General features: G+C 38.5%; 1 protein-coding gene across 5 annotated transcripts in view; it reads left to right on the forward strand.

Annotated features, from left to right (window-relative positions):
• The first annotated feature begins 2904 nt into the window (after positions 1 to 2904).
• Positions 2905 to 18057, forward strand: part of LOC145980360 (uncharacterized) — a 33038-nt gene continuing 17885 nt past the window's right edge. The window contains exons 1-3 of one of the 5 annotated variants that reach the window (XM_083113411.1): positions 10268 to 10432; positions 14783 to 15009; positions 16370 to 17070. In XM_083113411.1, the coding sequence (XP_082969537.1) occupies positions 16370 to 17070 (701 nt within the window). In that variant the 5' untranslated portion in view covers positions 10268 to 10432; positions 14783 to 15009. Of the gene's footprint in view, positions 3348 to 10260; positions 10433 to 14782; positions 15010 to 16369; positions 17071 to 18057 lie in introns of those variants that run through there. The other 4 variants (XM_083113413.1, XM_083113412.1, XM_083113414.1 and 1 more) reach the window with 4 other exon arrangements.

Below are 18057 nucleotides of genomic sequence, written 5' to 3' on the forward strand. Positions count from 1 at the left end.
TTCCCCTACTTTCTTATCCAATACATGAGTAATGAAGTGTTTCCAGCTACCTTCCAATCTAACTAAGAGGAGGGAGACCTTTTTTTAAAGTTCGCCAGTGTACCACAACATTCGTCTGTCTTGATCAGTGTTTCTTTCAGGCACCTTTCCGGGGGTACTCCGCACCCCCGGAGGGAATATACCGCCCCCCGGACAAAATTGTACAACAAAATCAAAGTATAAAACTTTTCTACTACCGTTGTTTCCCTCGCATCGGACCGCATTACTTTGTGTGGCGAATATTCTTGCCTTTATATTTCCCTCTGTAAATAACAACGCCCACACTTCTCCAATCTTACAGAAGTTCTTGCTGACCTCAAGTCCTACAATTTTTTTTGTCAAGTCGATGCTTGATAATGTATACACATTGTTGAAAATCTTAGAAGCTGACGTGGGATTTTTCGAGTTGATGTGAAGTCCTTCTAACCATTCCCGTAACGGCAGCCGGCCGGCGTAGAAGATCTTTCAGTGCTATGAATAGGATACTAGCTAGGACAAGAAGTAGAATGCTACCAGGAACTTTAATGCATTGCATGATAATAAGCATTGAGGGACCTAAGATTCCAACTGATGATTTTCTGGAGAAAACAGTAGATTTATATGCCACGAAGAAAGCTCGCAGGATAAGATTGCTGTAAATTCTTCATGCCATCTTAAGCTTTGCATGATGTGTTCTATTGAGTTTAATAATTGTAATATTTTTTCTGGTTCACCATTGTGGAATTTGTTCTGGATGATAAAATGTAAAAGTAGGTGATGTTTTGTAATTTACTATTTACTATTGTAATGCTAATTGCACAAGATAATATTTATAAATGTTCGACAACAGACTAAACAGACAAATAAAAAGAAAAATCTATGTCTTTCCACATTGAATTACTAAGTATACTTAGGCCACCGCATCCTACTTTCTTTTTGTAACTGTACGTCATTTCCCAACTGTAACGCTCAGCGTCAAGTTCATTGACGAACCACGAGCGACCACTGGTAATTCTCAGTTAAATCGCAGATGAGATTCACAACGCCCTCCCGGTTCTTTGGAATGCCCCCCCGGAGCAAATTTTCTGAAAGAAACACTGGTCTTCATACGTATTCTTCGCCGTAGTTCCTTTTCTTCTTTGCCTCCACCTTCTTCCACGGCTTCTCGTTTTTCCCTTGCTTTCTGGAGTATCCCGCTACTTGATTATCCATAATTCACGTAATTAGATGGTGTGATAACATTCCACCAACGTGCGCAATAGAAGTGACGGGCAAACTAAACTAAACTAAGCGGACTGAATCAACCAAGCGGTGGAGTGGGGTGGACTGGGTCGAGTAGCAGGGAGCTAGGTTATTGAGTTCGCCCTTCGTATCCGGAGGGAACTCTACCGCTCTTGGAAGATAGAGAGAGCTTCTGTCAGCCCTAGTTTTATATGGTTAGAAGGGCGTCTTCAACAAAATAACTTATCTACCATATTCACTAATGCCTGACAAACCAAGTTCTGGAAGAGAAAAAAAAATCGCCCAATGCTGAGTTCGCCCTTCGTATCCTCAACGCCTCATATATAATGTTCATTTACCTTTTTTTTTTTTTTGCAGCACTCTGTACTTCTCAGCTTTCTTTAAAAATTCAAACACAGGATCCTATTTCACTTCTAAAGCAGCAACAATCTATAAGCTTACGCCCGTCGGTTTGACATTTTCCAACACTGAAAAATCTTTAATTCGTCCCCCCTCCCCGCCTTTCAAGCAATACAGCCAACTTATAGTGAACCATGTCTAGCCAATTATTTGTCATGTTGTTGTTATTATTAATATTATTATATTTGTTATCGTGATTCGTGGTGAAATGTGTATTAAAATCAGCAAAATATATATTTTTTTAAAATTATGTACGGATGCATTATTGGTGTGCATTAATATCATGATACATGGAAGGGGGGATTTTTTGGTGAACTTCAAGTGTTTAAGCCCACTTTTTTTTTTTTTAAGTTGGTGACCCTGCAATTGTTTTTGCATTTCTGGAATAACAACTGCTAATTTCAATAAATTTCTGATACTTATAGTGCAGAAAACATCGGGAATTTAGCACTTTTAATTGCGATCATTTTCCTGACCCACTGGCGTATCCAGGAGGGAGCTGGGCTACAACCCCTCCAGAAATTTTGAGAAAATCAACAATTTCAAACGAAAATAGTAACGGTTGCTTGTTTTAGCTTATTTTACTTCGCTTTTCTGCCAATTTTGGTTAATCGCGAAGATGAGGATGAGGATTATATATGAAGTTGATGAAGGGACACTCAGAAATAACACCAATGCTCAGGCAGGAATTCGAACCCGAGCTCTGCCGTCGTAGCGGTCTGTTCTAACCAGTCTGCCGCGGATGTCGGCGAAAGCACTAAAGAACTCGGGAAAAACCAAAGCGGTAAATAGAAACCTGCTTAAAATGATACCCAATTAACATTGCTGTCTTTGAAAATGGTAATTACAAAATACTTTATTGTGTATTCCCCCACCTTTAGAATTGCAGCCCCTCCGAAAAGAAATCATGAGTACGCCAGTGTCCTGACTGTTTGTGATAAGTCGGAATCGGAACCCTCCCTCTGATTACATGGCTTACATTGTCTACACGTACATATGGAATATCGTAGTTTAAGCTTAGACACACGTCAATGCATGCAAGGGGAAAAAACAGCATAGGTAGACTGCTATGTGCTCTTGTGGGTAGATAGAAACGCTGTGCTGATTCCCATTGAATGAACTTTGGAACGCACTACGCCTTTCAGCGCAAACGCGCGCTTATGGGTCAAACGATTTATCGACGTACGACGTGGCAACAGCGCGTGTACACATTGGCCCAGTTCCAGTCCAGTCGCAATACAGGTCCCTCGGAACGAGTGCGTCTGAAAGTAAAGCATGGAATTTACAAAGTGCATTACGAACAAGTGCGTGGAGTGCATTGTTTTAGATGGCTACAAGTACAGGAAGAGTCGAGTAATGAAGGGTGGTAATATCTTCTGGAGGTGCACTTGGAAAAGCTGCAGGGCCTCGCTCCACACTGATAATTCTGCTACAGAAATCGTCGACAAAAGTGACTGTCACAGTCACAGCCCCTTACAAGAAAAAAATCTTCAGTGCCATATCGTGAGAAACAAATGCAAACGTCGGGCAGCAGAAACTATTGTGGAACGACCAAGGAATATCTTGAGCCAGGAATTGGGTGCTATCGGGGAGTCCACACTCGCCCATGTTGACCTGTGCAACATTCGGAAGTCTGTTTATAGAGCTCGGAGGAGAAGGAAATGTAAATTTACACCAACACAAAACAGGTGAGTATTTTAAGTTCAATACTGTATTATATACTACAACCATAAGCGTCTAGGCGGAGAGCAAGGGGGCAGTGGCGGATCCAGAAGTTACAGTTGGGATGGGCGAATTTAATTTCGGTACCTCACCTAACCGAGAATTAATTCTAAACCAGGCGCGGATCCACGGGGAGGGCGATAGGGGCGATCGCCCCTCCCAACTGTCAGGTGTTAGGGCATATTATTACGCTCGATATTTTTGAAGACTCAAATGCTCTGTCTTTTGTTTAACAGGCTTTAGAATATTTTTTAATGTTTGATATAAATCCACTTTATGCGCTTGATAGGCTAATCGGAAATGGACCTACAGTTTAAATTTGGATCCGAACCACTGTCAGACATTTCTCCAAAAGTGATCGGGCCTTGATAATTTTTTTTGTTTTATTTTTTTATTGACTTTTCTCCAGATCGTTCAGTTTACCGTAACAATGGAAGGAATTATGATAATAACATACAACAATAACCATCTATTTCAGAGCCCTGCACCCTTATATTTGCAAAACAGTAATCTCTAGGATATGGAAGTTATTGCTCTCTGTTCACAGTACCATATAGTGTTTACATAATTATGATAGGCAAAAATAATAGGTTAGAATGGTTTCTTGGTGAGGTGAGGTACGTGACTGAAAATCACCCCTCCCAACTGTAACTTCTGGATCCGCCACTGTTCTAAACTACACTTGCACTGATTTATGTAAATAATTACGGTAAACAAGAACCAAGCTGACTTCTTTGTTTTAGAGATTAGGTAATTATTTTGCAAAAATAGGTGGTTATTACTGTATGTCGTTATTATAATTCCTCCCATTGTCAAGGTAAACTGAACGATCGGGTATGAGGAGTCTTGGGTTCGACTCCCTTTTGAGGCATATTGCACAGTGGTTCGAATCCAAATATAAACTGTTGGTCCAGTTCCGTTTAGTCAACATTCTCGAGCATGATAAACTTCGTGATCAGACAGAATATTTGAGTCTTCAAAAATATTAGGAATAATAATACTTCGAAAAACCAGCATTGGGAGGAGTGCCTGAAGGGAGCCATGCTCCCTTGAAAAATAAGTGTCGGCCAAAAATGAAATTATATATGAGACCAGTAGTTAGATAGGGCCAGAGAAGCAGTGGCGCCACTAAAATGGGACCAGGGTTGACTACACTCCCAGAGAAGCTCCTCCGTACCCAGTGGCGTACCCTCCACATACCCAGGGGAAGGCCGCGCTACCCCTGCCTAGGGGATGGATGGTTCAGCTGATGTTGAAGGAGGATAAAATGCCAGAAGATAATAGTACCAAATATTGCATTATATTTAAGTTAATTTACTTAAAATAACTTCTCTCTGTCCATATATAGGTGTTGTTCGATTGGTACGAGTAAAAATTATATATGTTAAGTTACTTCAGAATGATTTCTTATTTTGCGTCAGCTGAAAATTTATCTTGCAGGCTATCCGCCTAGACAGTAGATAGGACTCAGAATATTTTATGGTAGGGTATCCCCCCTCCACCTCACTCAAACGGTGGCAACGCCGGCGCCGATTTCATCCGATGTTTCGGGGGCCCAAAGCTAAGTAAAACGTAAATACCGATTTATTTCAGTTTGCGGCAAAGATGGGGTATTTTTTTGAGGGTACATCGAACTTTATTAGGTGCACAAAAAATTCACTATATTTTGATTTTATGTAACTTTGGAAGAGAATTTTACTATCATATTCTGTTTATAATAATTATTCCCACAATCCTTTATTGTTTATTAGGGCCTAGCCTATGCCGATACCCGTGGTATCAGTATCGGAATTTATTTACCAATACCTGCCGATACTTTTCCGGCATTTTGATTTTTTACGGACTTCCCAAAAATTCTGTGCGATTTACGCGGAGTCTGATTATCCTCGAAGTTATGTAAAATTCTATTTTTTTTTCTTGTTTTGCACCATGTGTAAAACTGAATTTTGGGATAACATATAGTAATGTACTTTAATATTCTTAGGTAATTATTGAATATTTTAAAGCTAAAATCTTGGTAAATTGATAATTAAAGTGGAATAATTACTAAGACACTAGTACTAATATTAATCAGTATCTTCAACAACGTTTTAATTATTACAATTTTCAAGCATGGGTATCGGTATCGGTGGGAATCGGTGAGAGTATCGGCATCGGTGTCGGTATCTGTTCAGAGTGGTATTGGCTCAGACCTATTGAAAACCCAAGTTTATATAATAATATCTCATGATGTACAGATTCGAAGGCCTTTCCTGTATCCAAATATAAGACATCAACCTGACTCTTGTTAAAAAATGATTGAGTTATGAAATCTGTAATCGCACTTGAATTTGTTGTTCTTGAATATAAATATGTCCCATCAGAAACACAAGTTTAATGTTACATAATCATTTCAGCGTACGCTTCAATTAATGACAATTTTTAATGTACTTATTCAATTTAGTCATTGTCATGAGGATTCCTCGAAACCCTAGTCAAATGGAACTACTTCTGGCCAGCACCTTTACAAAAAGTATCTCGGGGCCTCCCCGATGGCGCAGCGGTAGCATCTTCGCCTTGTAATCAAGGGGTCCCAGGTTCGATACCCGGTGGAGGCACATAGTGGTTCGGATCCCACCTTAAACTGCAGGTCCATTCCCGATTAGCCTTACTGCATAAAGTGAACTTAAAACACCAACTCAACCAACCAACAAAAATTATCTCAAATCACAATCAGTGACATATAGTGTAAGTTACAGCTCATATGTACTGAATAACGAATTGGATTGACTGTTCTATGACAAAAATACAAGATTAAACTATTATATATAGCATCTAGGCTATATATTTATTTAGAATTTTATGGTTAGAACGTGTTGAAAATGTTTGTTCTCATTCTTGTCTCGGTCTCAACTCAAAAGTTAACGAAAGTTTATTTTAGGTCCAGTTTATGTTCAGATATGGTAGTCATGATAGGATGTTTCACTTCATGGATATAGTATGCACGACCCACATCCTGAATTATTTTGGAGCCATCAGTGTAAATTAAAATTGAATCTGGCCACATTTCTCTATACTGAGCATGATGACCATGATCTGAAAGATGGACGTTAGCCTCAGAAAATAGAGGAAAATATACTGGACGTGAATGATATGTGAGAGACTGTTGGTAAGCATCAGGATCTATACAATAACAGTGGAGGAAATAAAATTTCGGGATGAGAGAATCTAGAACGATTGCAAGCGCCCACTCTTTTCATGTTTCAAATGTTAAATGAAAGGGGTGATGATTCTCCCAAGTTTGAAAAAGGAATTTATATGTTAATTGTTTTCGACGATGAGATATTTTCCATGTAAACACTAACGTTTGGGCTCGAATTCATTGATCCTGAACAGACTTGTAATCCTTTGCGTTGCAGTACATCAATTTTTTGTAGCAATTTTGGTAACGCTCCGCCGTCACTGAAAGACGCAAAATCAAACAAGCAACGAAAGCAGTTTCTGTAAAATGGTAACACGATTGTGGGTTGACTACCCCATTTAGTGGTTGCCAAACCACGAAGGATATTTAGGAGAGATTTTTCTTTATTTATTAAATGATTTATATGCGGGGTCCAATCAATTGTTTTTACGATCAAAATGCATGTAGATACATCTGGGTTGTGAAAAATATTGTTAATATTGTTTGGAAATACATTTTGACTACGATAATTAAAAATGATGACTTGAGATTTGCTAAGGTTGAACGTTAATCCTACTTGATAAAACTATTCTTGCAGCTTGTGTATTAATCGTGTCATAGCTATTCTCTGTGTTGCTTCTGGGGTAGTTATACAAAACCAGAAATCGTCTGCATATTGAATGATTTCAAAACCCTCTAATTGTTCATGGTGTATGGACTGTGTATGTGTATTAAATAATATAGTGGAGCTCCTTGTGGAAGTCCTGTACTTGTGAGTCTAGGTCGCTGGATAGACTTTTGGAACCAGACAATGTTTTTGCGATCGGAATATAGATGAGGCGCACACAGAGAAATCCTGTCCGAACCAGGACTCGAACCTAAAACTTCGGTGGCGAAACCGTGTCGATCACTAAACTCACTCGGTCACTGAGATGACAAATAAAACACCTTAAAACACTCGTTCTTACTGAAATTGACCTCTTGAATACGAATACGAATTTCATTTTCTAAGAATGGCTCTTATTTTCAAGATAGCATAATTCATGTTACATAACAATTAATCATAATCAATGTGGGCATAGCTTAATAAATATATTAAGAGCGCCCGCAAAATGAGGCCAGGGGGCCACTTGGGAAGAATTAATACAATTCAAATTTTGAAATTAAAGCATGAAAACATAGATGAGAGATGCCGTGAAAGACAGATGCAAATTAACTTAATGCTGGTGATGTTTTATGATAATTCTCTTAACTGGGGGAAAGCATAGCCCAACTCTGTTTCCTCTACTTTAAACATTTCCGTAATCAGCATCCTCATATTACTGTAGTAAAGATTGGGTACTCTCATTTCTGTAACAAAACGTGTTTAGAACAGTGTTATTAGTTCTCAAACCAGTGGTAGTGTCAGTCGTACATCACATGTCGTTGCAGTTCCAGTACCAGTGTGGACGGGCTTATTGGGAGTGAACAGTTAAAATGCCACCAGGGTATTAATGCAATGGAAAATGATAAATTGTTTAATTTTATTTGACATCACTATGAAGAAGTCTTCTTTACATCATTTTCGGTAATTTTACACAAGGATTAGTCCACATTTAGCAGTTTTAGTCCATATGTATGTACATATAAAGCCAAGCCCTGGTTACAATGCATGGCGTTTAAAACTCAACGTTAGATAGAGCTGAGTTCTCTAATTTCATTGTTCTACGGACAGCTGTGCCTCGGCGCACTGTAGCGATTTTCAGTGACGTGCACTGAGGAGTAGCTAGTCTAGCAGAGATAGATCAATCAATCTCACATCTCGAATTATATTCAAATCACAATATTTATTGTCTTGTTAATGCTACCACAGCTCATACGCAACACTTTATTTTCCACGCGCTTCTCGTTCATCGGTGTTCTCCGCGGGCAAAGCTGACTGGATACCCTAGCTCGCTCTTCTTCCGCCTGGCCAGTTTCCAGGTAGAAACGGCCGGCCCAAGGAAAAGGAAGATTTCTACCTCTACCTCCCTTGTCCCCTCGCCCCCCGCTGCAATGGTTGAAAGCCCAGGCTTTCAGATCCCCCAGTCTATCTCCTATAGGACAGATAGGAGATTGGTTTCTCATAATTTTTTTGTAAATCCTCTAAGGAACACAGGGTAAAATTTTCTACTTATGTTCTCTGTATTTACACAACCTTTTACACGTTGTACAATATGTGCGTATGTATAATATGGGATGTAGTTTTATTATTTATGAAATGGGAACGTGTTATGTGCAGACAATAATGTTATGCTTTCTTTCTTTTTTTCTTTTTCAAATATGGAATATATAATGATTAAATTACAAATATGTGCTCAGGCTCTCTCTGACTCTCGTTTTAGTAGTGTTTTATTTAAATATACTACTCTTGGTCTCTAAAAGTCATAAATACGGATGTATTTATTTGGGCAAGAGAACGCGTGTTCATATTGTTGTTGGTTTGGTTTATTTTACTTCGCTTTTCTGCCACATTTGGTTATCGCGAAAATGAGGATTGAGTGATAATATGATGAAATTGGTTAAGGGACATGAACAATTCAGGCCAGGATTCGAACCCGTGATGAGTGCGCATTCTTGTCCTATGTGTTGCAGTGAATAATGAAATAATTTGGAATGAAAAATGTATCTCAGAACTCAAAAAGTCAAATGAATATCATTGAAGAAACTACAAAAAAGTGTGTTGTGTTCTGTTACCTGTCACCAAATCAACCAAGCGTGGGGGAGTGGTTATCACAGCGCGCTACGACACCAGAAGTTCCGGGTTCGAACCCCGACCCGGGCATGGGCGTTCCCTGTGCTCGTCCCTTCATCAATTTCATCGTATCATCTTCGCAATTAACCAAATGTGACAAAAAAGCGACGCTAAGTAACAAAAATGAAATCAAATCATTGATTGATTGCTCAATTTGGTTTATTTTACTTCGCTTTTCCGCCACCTTTGGTACGACAAAATTGATTAAGGGACACACACAAAGAACACAAATGGCCAATCCGAGATTCGAACCCAGGATCTCTGGCTTAGAGTCAAATCAAATAGTTTTTTTATTTTCGAATGTGGGTGGGGGTTACGTGTACTTTTCTCTAGTACTCATTCATAATTTTGCAATCTTTTCCTGTTATTGACATTCTTCTTTTTTGTAGGAATACTGGCCCTAAAGGGAGGAGGGGTGTGTGACCCACACCAACCCCTCCCCCTTGAGCACGCAACTGACTGCTACCCCAAGTGTCGACGTCACCGCACGTCACTGGCGATTTTTCTATCGAGCAGATTAGCAACACTGGTTCTCCCGTCCTTCTGCGCCGATCGCGGCAGAAATATCTGGGTTTGACTATACCCGAAAAATAGGATTTGGCCGGGCAAAAGAGAACTTCTGGTAACCCTAAACGACTTGCGTCGCTGAACCGGTTACAGCGAGCCCACATGTATTTTTCACTCAAAGTGTACGCCCCCGACCCTAATAGTGGAGTCGCCTGCTGCTACGTCACTTCACTTCCGTCAGGGATCTTCTCCTGCGCGGTCATACGGGTAGATATTAGAATGTGTAATTGCTCATGAATGTCGCCTTGGCCTGGTGAATGGCTATTATAGACTGTAAACATTCTAGTCTAGAGCTTGGTGTTTAATATTTGGGTATTGCAACACTGTCGTTTCGTCTCTTCTCACGTGGCTTCATATTCAAGCGATGCATTCAGTGTGTACAAAAAATAAAAAAAAACGTGAAGCAAAACCTATTTCTAATCTGTGCTTGGATACGTGCTGGGGTTTAGGCCTTGGGGCTGTACTTGGGGTTTAGGTTTACTTATGCCCAGCAAAAGGTCCATAGCACAAAAGTTACGTCGCGAACGCGAAAAGCAGAAACGAACGAATATGTAAGTTCTAAATTATATTCCTCATAGAACGTTACGTTTGAGATTAGCTGTGTTTTTCTTCACTGGCACTTTACTTGCGTTCCCATATGAATTCCCTTATTACTAACTTTATTATTATAATCATAGACCTTATACATTGGCCCATGTTATAATTATCAACTGCGGTACGTAATGTTTTGTACGTAATTTTAACGTTTTCCGACCTTATAGTAGTATTACACTGCAAAATTATTATTTATTCACCGCACAACGCTGTAGAAACTTCCTGTCTCTTAACATAAATACACCCCAAATATATTATTAATTGCAAGAGAAAGAAAGCTTACAAGCCTAACCCAATAATGTCATTTGGAACGACTTAAGATGACCGGACCCCTCTCCGATTTTCTTCATATTTGGCATACTCACTAATTGAGGCCTCCAAATCATGAATCTGAAGTTAAAAGGTAAAATTTAAGGGTACCAGTTAGATATGCCGGAGACACATTTAACTCGTTTATTTTCAAATAAAAATCATTTCTAATTACCTCATATGCATAGCGACACATTTTTCAAGTTGGGATCACTTTTTTTCCATGAAAAAAGCGTTATTTTTAACATTATAATTATTTATTTGTCGTTGCTAATTCGGCGGCCAAATCTTGACTCACGTTGTCTGTCATCAGCTGATGTGCAGTGTTTCATTCCAAACCTATGAATCTATAAATGCTGCACAAGCTATTCACTAAATGTTTTTAATCGAAAATTGTTCCACAAACCATTCACGGACGGTTAGGTTAGGAAAATTTAGAAAAATAAATTTAAACAAAAAAAAACAATTTTCGTACACATATAGAGCCACTTCCCATCCCGTGCAATGTGTAGCTTACATATACTAGAACATTTAGGACATTCCATTTCTTCCTTCACGATTCCATGTTCAATTAAAAAATCTCATGGGTCTTCAATATCCGGGAACATTTTCACAACGCAACCTTGACACGTCATCTTGTCAAACTACCGCGTGATTGCTACACTGACAGGGTGTTACATAACCGAACGCACGGAACATTTGATTCACGTAGTCGACGGCAATGGTGGCATGAGCTATCGTGCAACGGAGATGCATGAATGACTAAAAATACCTTACTTACAGGCCAAATAAGTTGCACGATTCGAAAAAACAATTTCCCCGGCTTCAAAAAGTCCACAAGAACTCAATTCCGTAAGTACTTTCTCATCTTTTCTCCTGTAAATTTCAAGAAATGTGTCTCCGGCTTATCTAATCGTTACCAATTTAAGTATCCCCGAAACAAATTTCTTCAAATTTACAGGAAAAATTACTTACAGAATGCAGTTTCTTTAGAATTGTGGAAGTTCGGGGGAAGTGTTTTCTCGTATTGTTCTTCAATTTTGCCAGTAAATCATCTATTTTTCGATATAAATGTGTGACCAATGCATGAAAGCTCTTGCATCCATTTACTTCCAGGTGGATGTAGCCTGTGTGTGTGACGTAATCCCGGTCAGTGTTTCCAAACACGTGTTTTTGTAACTGAAGAAGGTACGTTTCCGCAAATGGTTTGTGGGGCTATGCGAGAATGGTGTGTGGGGCTACGCATATTTTTTCAAAACAAATTTTTAACTTGTAACCTATACGTGACTCTACCTAACCTAACCTTACCGGAAATGGTTCGTGGGGCTACATAGGTATTTTTTGGTGGAGTGGGGTGGAAACACTGCATGCCGACTACGGAAGTGAAACTGTGACCGCCATTTAGCATGTTACTGAAGGGAAAAAGAAACTAACAAAACTTACTTCAGAATCGAAAATATAGATTATTTCCGTGAAAAAAAATGAAATGGCACCTTCAAGAATCCTTAGGAATGCAGAATATGTAAGTACCTATGTGAAAAAGAAGAAAATAAAGAAATTTCAGGCATTTCGGGTATACTTAACATTTAATCATGCCTTTAACAGGGAGTCTATAGAGAAAGATGGAGCGGAGTGGAGGCGGGGCCACGTTAGCGGTTGGGGACTGTATGTCAATTACCCCAGGGGCGAGCCCGGAATCGGTGGGAAATTTGGACTCAAAAATTTCAAACGAAGGTATTTTTTTGTTTAAATTTCCCACCGATTCCGGGATGGATAGCCCCAAAAAACCATTCACGGAATGTTCCGCAAAACAAATAGCTAAGTACAAATGTCAAAAATTGACGAAACTAAGAAGTTATATGTGTCCGAAGGATAGTAAACTGTTACCAATTGCAAAATAAGCGAAGATAAAGAGTTAGTTTTCGGAATGGAAACCGTAGATTTTCGCGAAATTTTTTGTTTCACAATGAAATATATATAATCGTGATACTACCACACCAAATTTTAACTATGTTTGCCTAACCTAACCACACGTCAATAGTTCGTGGGGCTAGCGTCAATGGTTCGCAATTATTTTGCAATTTCTAGATCCTGTTACTACCACGACACCAAATTTTAACCATGTCGAACGGATTGCTACATTTTTACAGAAGAAACTACTTACTTTAATCAATTTCTCTGATGTTGTGGAAGTTCGTGTGTTTTCTTTGATCGTTTAAGCTTTCTGACCCAGAATTCCTTTTTCTTTCCTGAGAAATATTTCCAACATGCAGAGGCGATTGCTGCCATTTCCTTGCTATTTGCCTGCGTTCGATGACGTAACCCAGTGTCAGTGTTTCCAAACACGCTTTTTATTTCCTGAAATTGAAAACCATCTGTTCGATACATAGTGGCTGTTTATGTCGTAAACCCTTTTTAATTATTTTTTTAACTGTGTTTGCCTAACCTAACCTTATCGTGCATGGTTTGTGGAGGTGTTTTCTCCCTTCCTTTAATTTATTCGGCCAGTAAATCATGTATTTTTCGACATTGTGTCTCCGATGCACGAAAGCTCTTGCCTCCATTACCTTCCACTACGTGAATCAGATGTTCCATGCATTTGATGACATAACCCCCGGTCAATGTTTCCAACCATGCCATTGTTTTGCAAGAAGATGGCAATTTTAACTATGTTTGCCTTACCTAACCTAACCTTGCCGTGCATGGTTCATGGGGCTATTTATAAATGGTTTGTGGAGCTATCCATGCATGGTTCGTGGGGCTATCTGTAAATGATGTGTGAGGCTATGCATGCATGGTTCATGGGGTTTTTCGAACACAGGAAAAAATACAAAATCAGTAACACGAAAGTAGGTATTTTTCGGTGAAGAAGATTGGAAACACTGCATACCCACTGATGATCGACAACGCTAGTCAACCTGTGGCTGCCATATTGCATGTTACGGAAGCGAAAAAACAACGAAGAATAATTACTTGATATGTCGAAAATATAAATTATTTTCGTTTATAAAGCAAAATCCCACCTTTAACAATCTTTCGCAATGCAGAATCGGTAAGTACGAATATTAAAAATCACTGAATACATGAGTTAGAGACGTTTCTCGGAGATTGAAATTTTAATGATTACTTAACTTGCTTAGCAAGTGCAAGAGCGTTTCCATTTGCATATTACATAATAATACAGTAAATGTTACTGTTAAGTGATTTTTATTCTTGCTGATGTTTCACCCTGTTTTTAACTTTACACTACCAAGATATATGCACAATAGAGTGCTGCATGGAGAGGATTTTGCTCAAGCGTCAAATAGTTTGCACAGACAACACTGGATAGCGAACAGAATTGAGAGCTTCTTTGCGTGAACAAATAACGCTCGAACAGGCAAGATGAGCGGTATGCACTCAAAACCCAGTAGTACTTGCATAACCGTAATTTGTCTGTGGAAGTATGCCCTCAAATATGAATCGTGAATTGAAAGATGCAGTGAAATTGAAACTTAAGTGAACGTAGTCATCATCTCCATGTTAAAATGTAGTTTAGTCTCTCTTACCAATACACAGTGATATATGAAAATGAAATAGATAATTGAGGGCTGATAGCTACTACCAAGGCAGATATTTTACATACATGTGTATGATTATTGTCACATTGAAATGATATTCCATAATATGTATGTATGTGTAATCATATATGGGCCTGTATGATACTCTTATAACACAGGTACATTGAAGAACAACAATTGTATAAAATAATTCTTTAATGGCTGCTTTAAAAAGAAACACTTCTATCTTCTACTTTGTTATAATATTGTTGCCTTTATCTTTTGTAATGGACAAAAGTTATGTCTTTTTCATCTCATTGTATTATTGCCTCATGTAAAATGTGTACATGCAGTACATTGAAATGTTGAGTATATTAAAGAATTTCAGCCACTGAAGAAACAGAAGTTCTTAATAATATTAATTGTTCTATGTAGTAATAGCATACGAGTTTATTTTAGGTTGCATACGCATGCATATATTTCCTATGATGATAAAACACATATATTGGCACGCACATTCAGCTGGACCCAAAATGAAGGATATGAATTTATGGAAGTAGCAGTTTGCTTTATAAGATGAGGCTAATCAGAATAGAAGAAACAGTTAAAGTTGGAATCCAAATCACTGAAAATACACTGTGGAATAAACTCAAGATATCCCATGCATCAGATGTGGTAAGATACGAGTAAGTTCACTTTGTATATCTACGGGTTCGATATCCAGTAGAGGGATTTTTAAACTGAGGTTCAGTCCTGATTAGCCTTCTTGTGCGTAAAGTGGACTTAATAAAAAAACAACAATGAAACAAACTATCTTTATCAAGGCTAATCAGAATGAAAGAACTGCAATATGCTGCCACCATCATATCTAGTAACAATATTTTACCAAAACGTGACAAGATTTAACCAATATCGATGGTTTTCAGTTCAAAATTCAGTGTTGAAAAATAGCAAAGTAAATTTTCACTCTCTCCTTTATTTGATGAATAAACTTGATCCATTTGGAGAACTTACATATTTTTGTGATAAAAAATGAAAAGTAACAAAGGCAAACTGATGTGGATAGTTTTTGTTTAACCTGGCAGGGCACAAGGATGCATACTGGGTAAAAACACACAGAAGAAAGTTGCTTCTTATATCTGAATTTTAATTGTTTTAAAGCATGTAAATAGTAATACCTTTGATTAATGTAATTTTATTAATTTTGAACATTTTCATTGAATCATTCAATTGATAAAAAAAAGGGAGAAAAACGGAACATGTTGAAACACCAAACAGAAATCTATGAGCACGTGTTGGGTGAAATTTACCCAGTTTTTTTTTTTACGACCCTGCGAGTGGAAATACCAAAATAACTAACAGCCGATTCAAGGTCCTGGCACTCTGAAGGGTTCACTGGAAATGTACTGAGAAGGGTGGCCTCAGACAATCATCAGGAGGTAATCATAATATATATGCAGTAAAACCTCATTAATCCGGATGCCAATAAGCCGGACTTCGCTTAATCCAGACAGGAAAAAAAAAAATATTGCAAGATTTTAAATGTGGCTAGAAGTCAACAGTCGCCGGGCACATCATCATAATATGGGTATCGCATATGTATGAACTGCATTGCCATATTGCTTTACGTTTTACTGTACTGTAGAGTGTATTTAGGCCTATGCCCTTTAAATACACCATAATAAATGTGTTTTGTTGCTATAAACAGAGTTTTAATGCACTTTCTACTGTTCTTTTAGGTTATTTCAGTTAATCTGGACTTTTGTTAAACCGGTCAACTTATCCCCCCATTAGTCCGGATTAATGAAGTTTTACTGTATTTCAGAATCGGCTGGGTAATATTTAACTGAAAAGGGTCAGGACAGTGTAAATTTTCTTTGATTCTATTTTTGAAACTAAGGTATCTTTTACGAAAACTAAGGGAAAACACAATGGTTCTTGATATATATATTTTGCATCAGGAGAAAACTGATCATGCTGACCTTACAGGAGGAATCCTTAACTTGGTGGTGTACCAGTAGTCTGTATTCATGCTTTTATTTGCAGATGCTTCAACGTTGCTGTGTGCTGGGATGCAAATCCAATTACTGCAGCACCCTCAAAAATGAAGGTCCCATACCAACATTTTCATTTCCCAAAGAGGAAGGTTTAAGGAAAGCATGGATACAGGCCATCCCGAACAAGGGTCCCATCTGCACCAAGATTTCTGCTGTGTGTTCGAAACATTTTGATCCTTCGGAAATAATTAAATTGGAGGTATATATTGATTCTTCTGATAATAAATGCTGCGTTGACCTTACTTATCCAAAATTAGTGGATGGAGCGGTGCCACATATATTCAAGAAACTCCCGCAGCCTTCATTGAGATCTAAGAGAAATCGCCATAATATGACTGTGTTGCGACTGACGTTCTTACAGAAACCGGGAAGGGAAGTCGGTGCATTTTTGTCTGTTGATTCTATTGAAAGTTTTGATGAATTTGTGAATGGGATTCCTACGAAGCTTAAACTTGGTAAATGGAACATGAAAGTAACGAACGATGGTGTATATTTTTATTTATTGAACATTGATTATGAAAATGATAACGGGAACGGAGTATTCACAATATGTAGTGTAAGAGTGAACTCCAAGATGATTGTGTCTGTTGATGCGGATAAGCATCGTGTGCTGGCAAGTGATTTGAAATGGATACTACCGTCTAACTTGAAATTGAGCCTGTGGTCTCAGATTGTGAACCTATTGGCCAGGTATGTTCATGCAAATAGTCACAAATGATTGCATCCTGTGTGTGTGTGTGTTTTATATTGTACACAATGACATAACTGTCAAAAAAAGACTGTGATAATTTTCACTTGAATTTGTTGATCCATTCATTCTCATAGCAGTGTAAGGGGTGACCTTCTGGTAAAGCACCCAAAAGCAGTGGCCACCCGCACAATGTGACAGGTGGGTGGGGTGTGGTTTAGGAGCCCTGGAATGTTCTCTGTGTGGTCCTAAGAAATGCAATAGTGTCACTTATAAAGCTATTTACGAAATAGATGTGGGTCAACAGTGATGCAATTCAAATTCCAAATTCTTTGACGGGAGCACTAAATAAGACTCGGATCTTATTTTTTCCTTGTCAATAGAGTTAGGTGTGTTGTAGGAGTCAACAGCCACAGCCACAGTACAGCTCAGCAAAGAAGAGAAAACCCCCGGAAAATATGCGAACTAAAATCCACCCCCACTTGTTTCTGACATGGTGAATGGCAGCAGACGAGAATATGGAGAAAATCCTTCTTTTCCTCTGCTCTCAAATGGCACGCTGTTGCCACGTTGCCTCACAGCTGTTCTCTGACAGATGGAATTCTGGCGGACCTGCTGCAAAACGCGACGTTCAGGGTGGCGCAGTCAGTGGTTGAAAAGAATGGATAGCATTCGTGACAATTGTCGATTTAAATAATTAATAACAATAAAATATATTGTCATGGTGTGATTCTTACTATGCAATAGTAAATATTACCATCTAGGAAACAGATTTTATCTTTAATTTAATTATTAATTATAATTATATCCTTAGAGACAGTGGCGGTGATTGGGGGGAAAAGGCCAGAGGAGCTAACTTATGATAAATTTGGGGGGGGCAAGGTTTGCATAAACAATATTTATGTAAATAAATAACCCGTCAAATATACACACAGCTTACATTTTAAAAAGAAAGAATAATTTGAAGAGGTTTTCTCGGGCAATCAGCC

This window comes from Lepisma saccharinum, chromosome 27 (genome assembly GCF_977018435.1).
Source record: "Lepisma saccharinum chromosome 27, izLepSacc3.1, whole genome shotgun sequence".
NCBI classification, from domain to species: Eukaryota; Metazoa; Arthropoda; class Insecta; order Zygentoma; family Lepismatidae; genus Lepisma; species Lepisma saccharinum.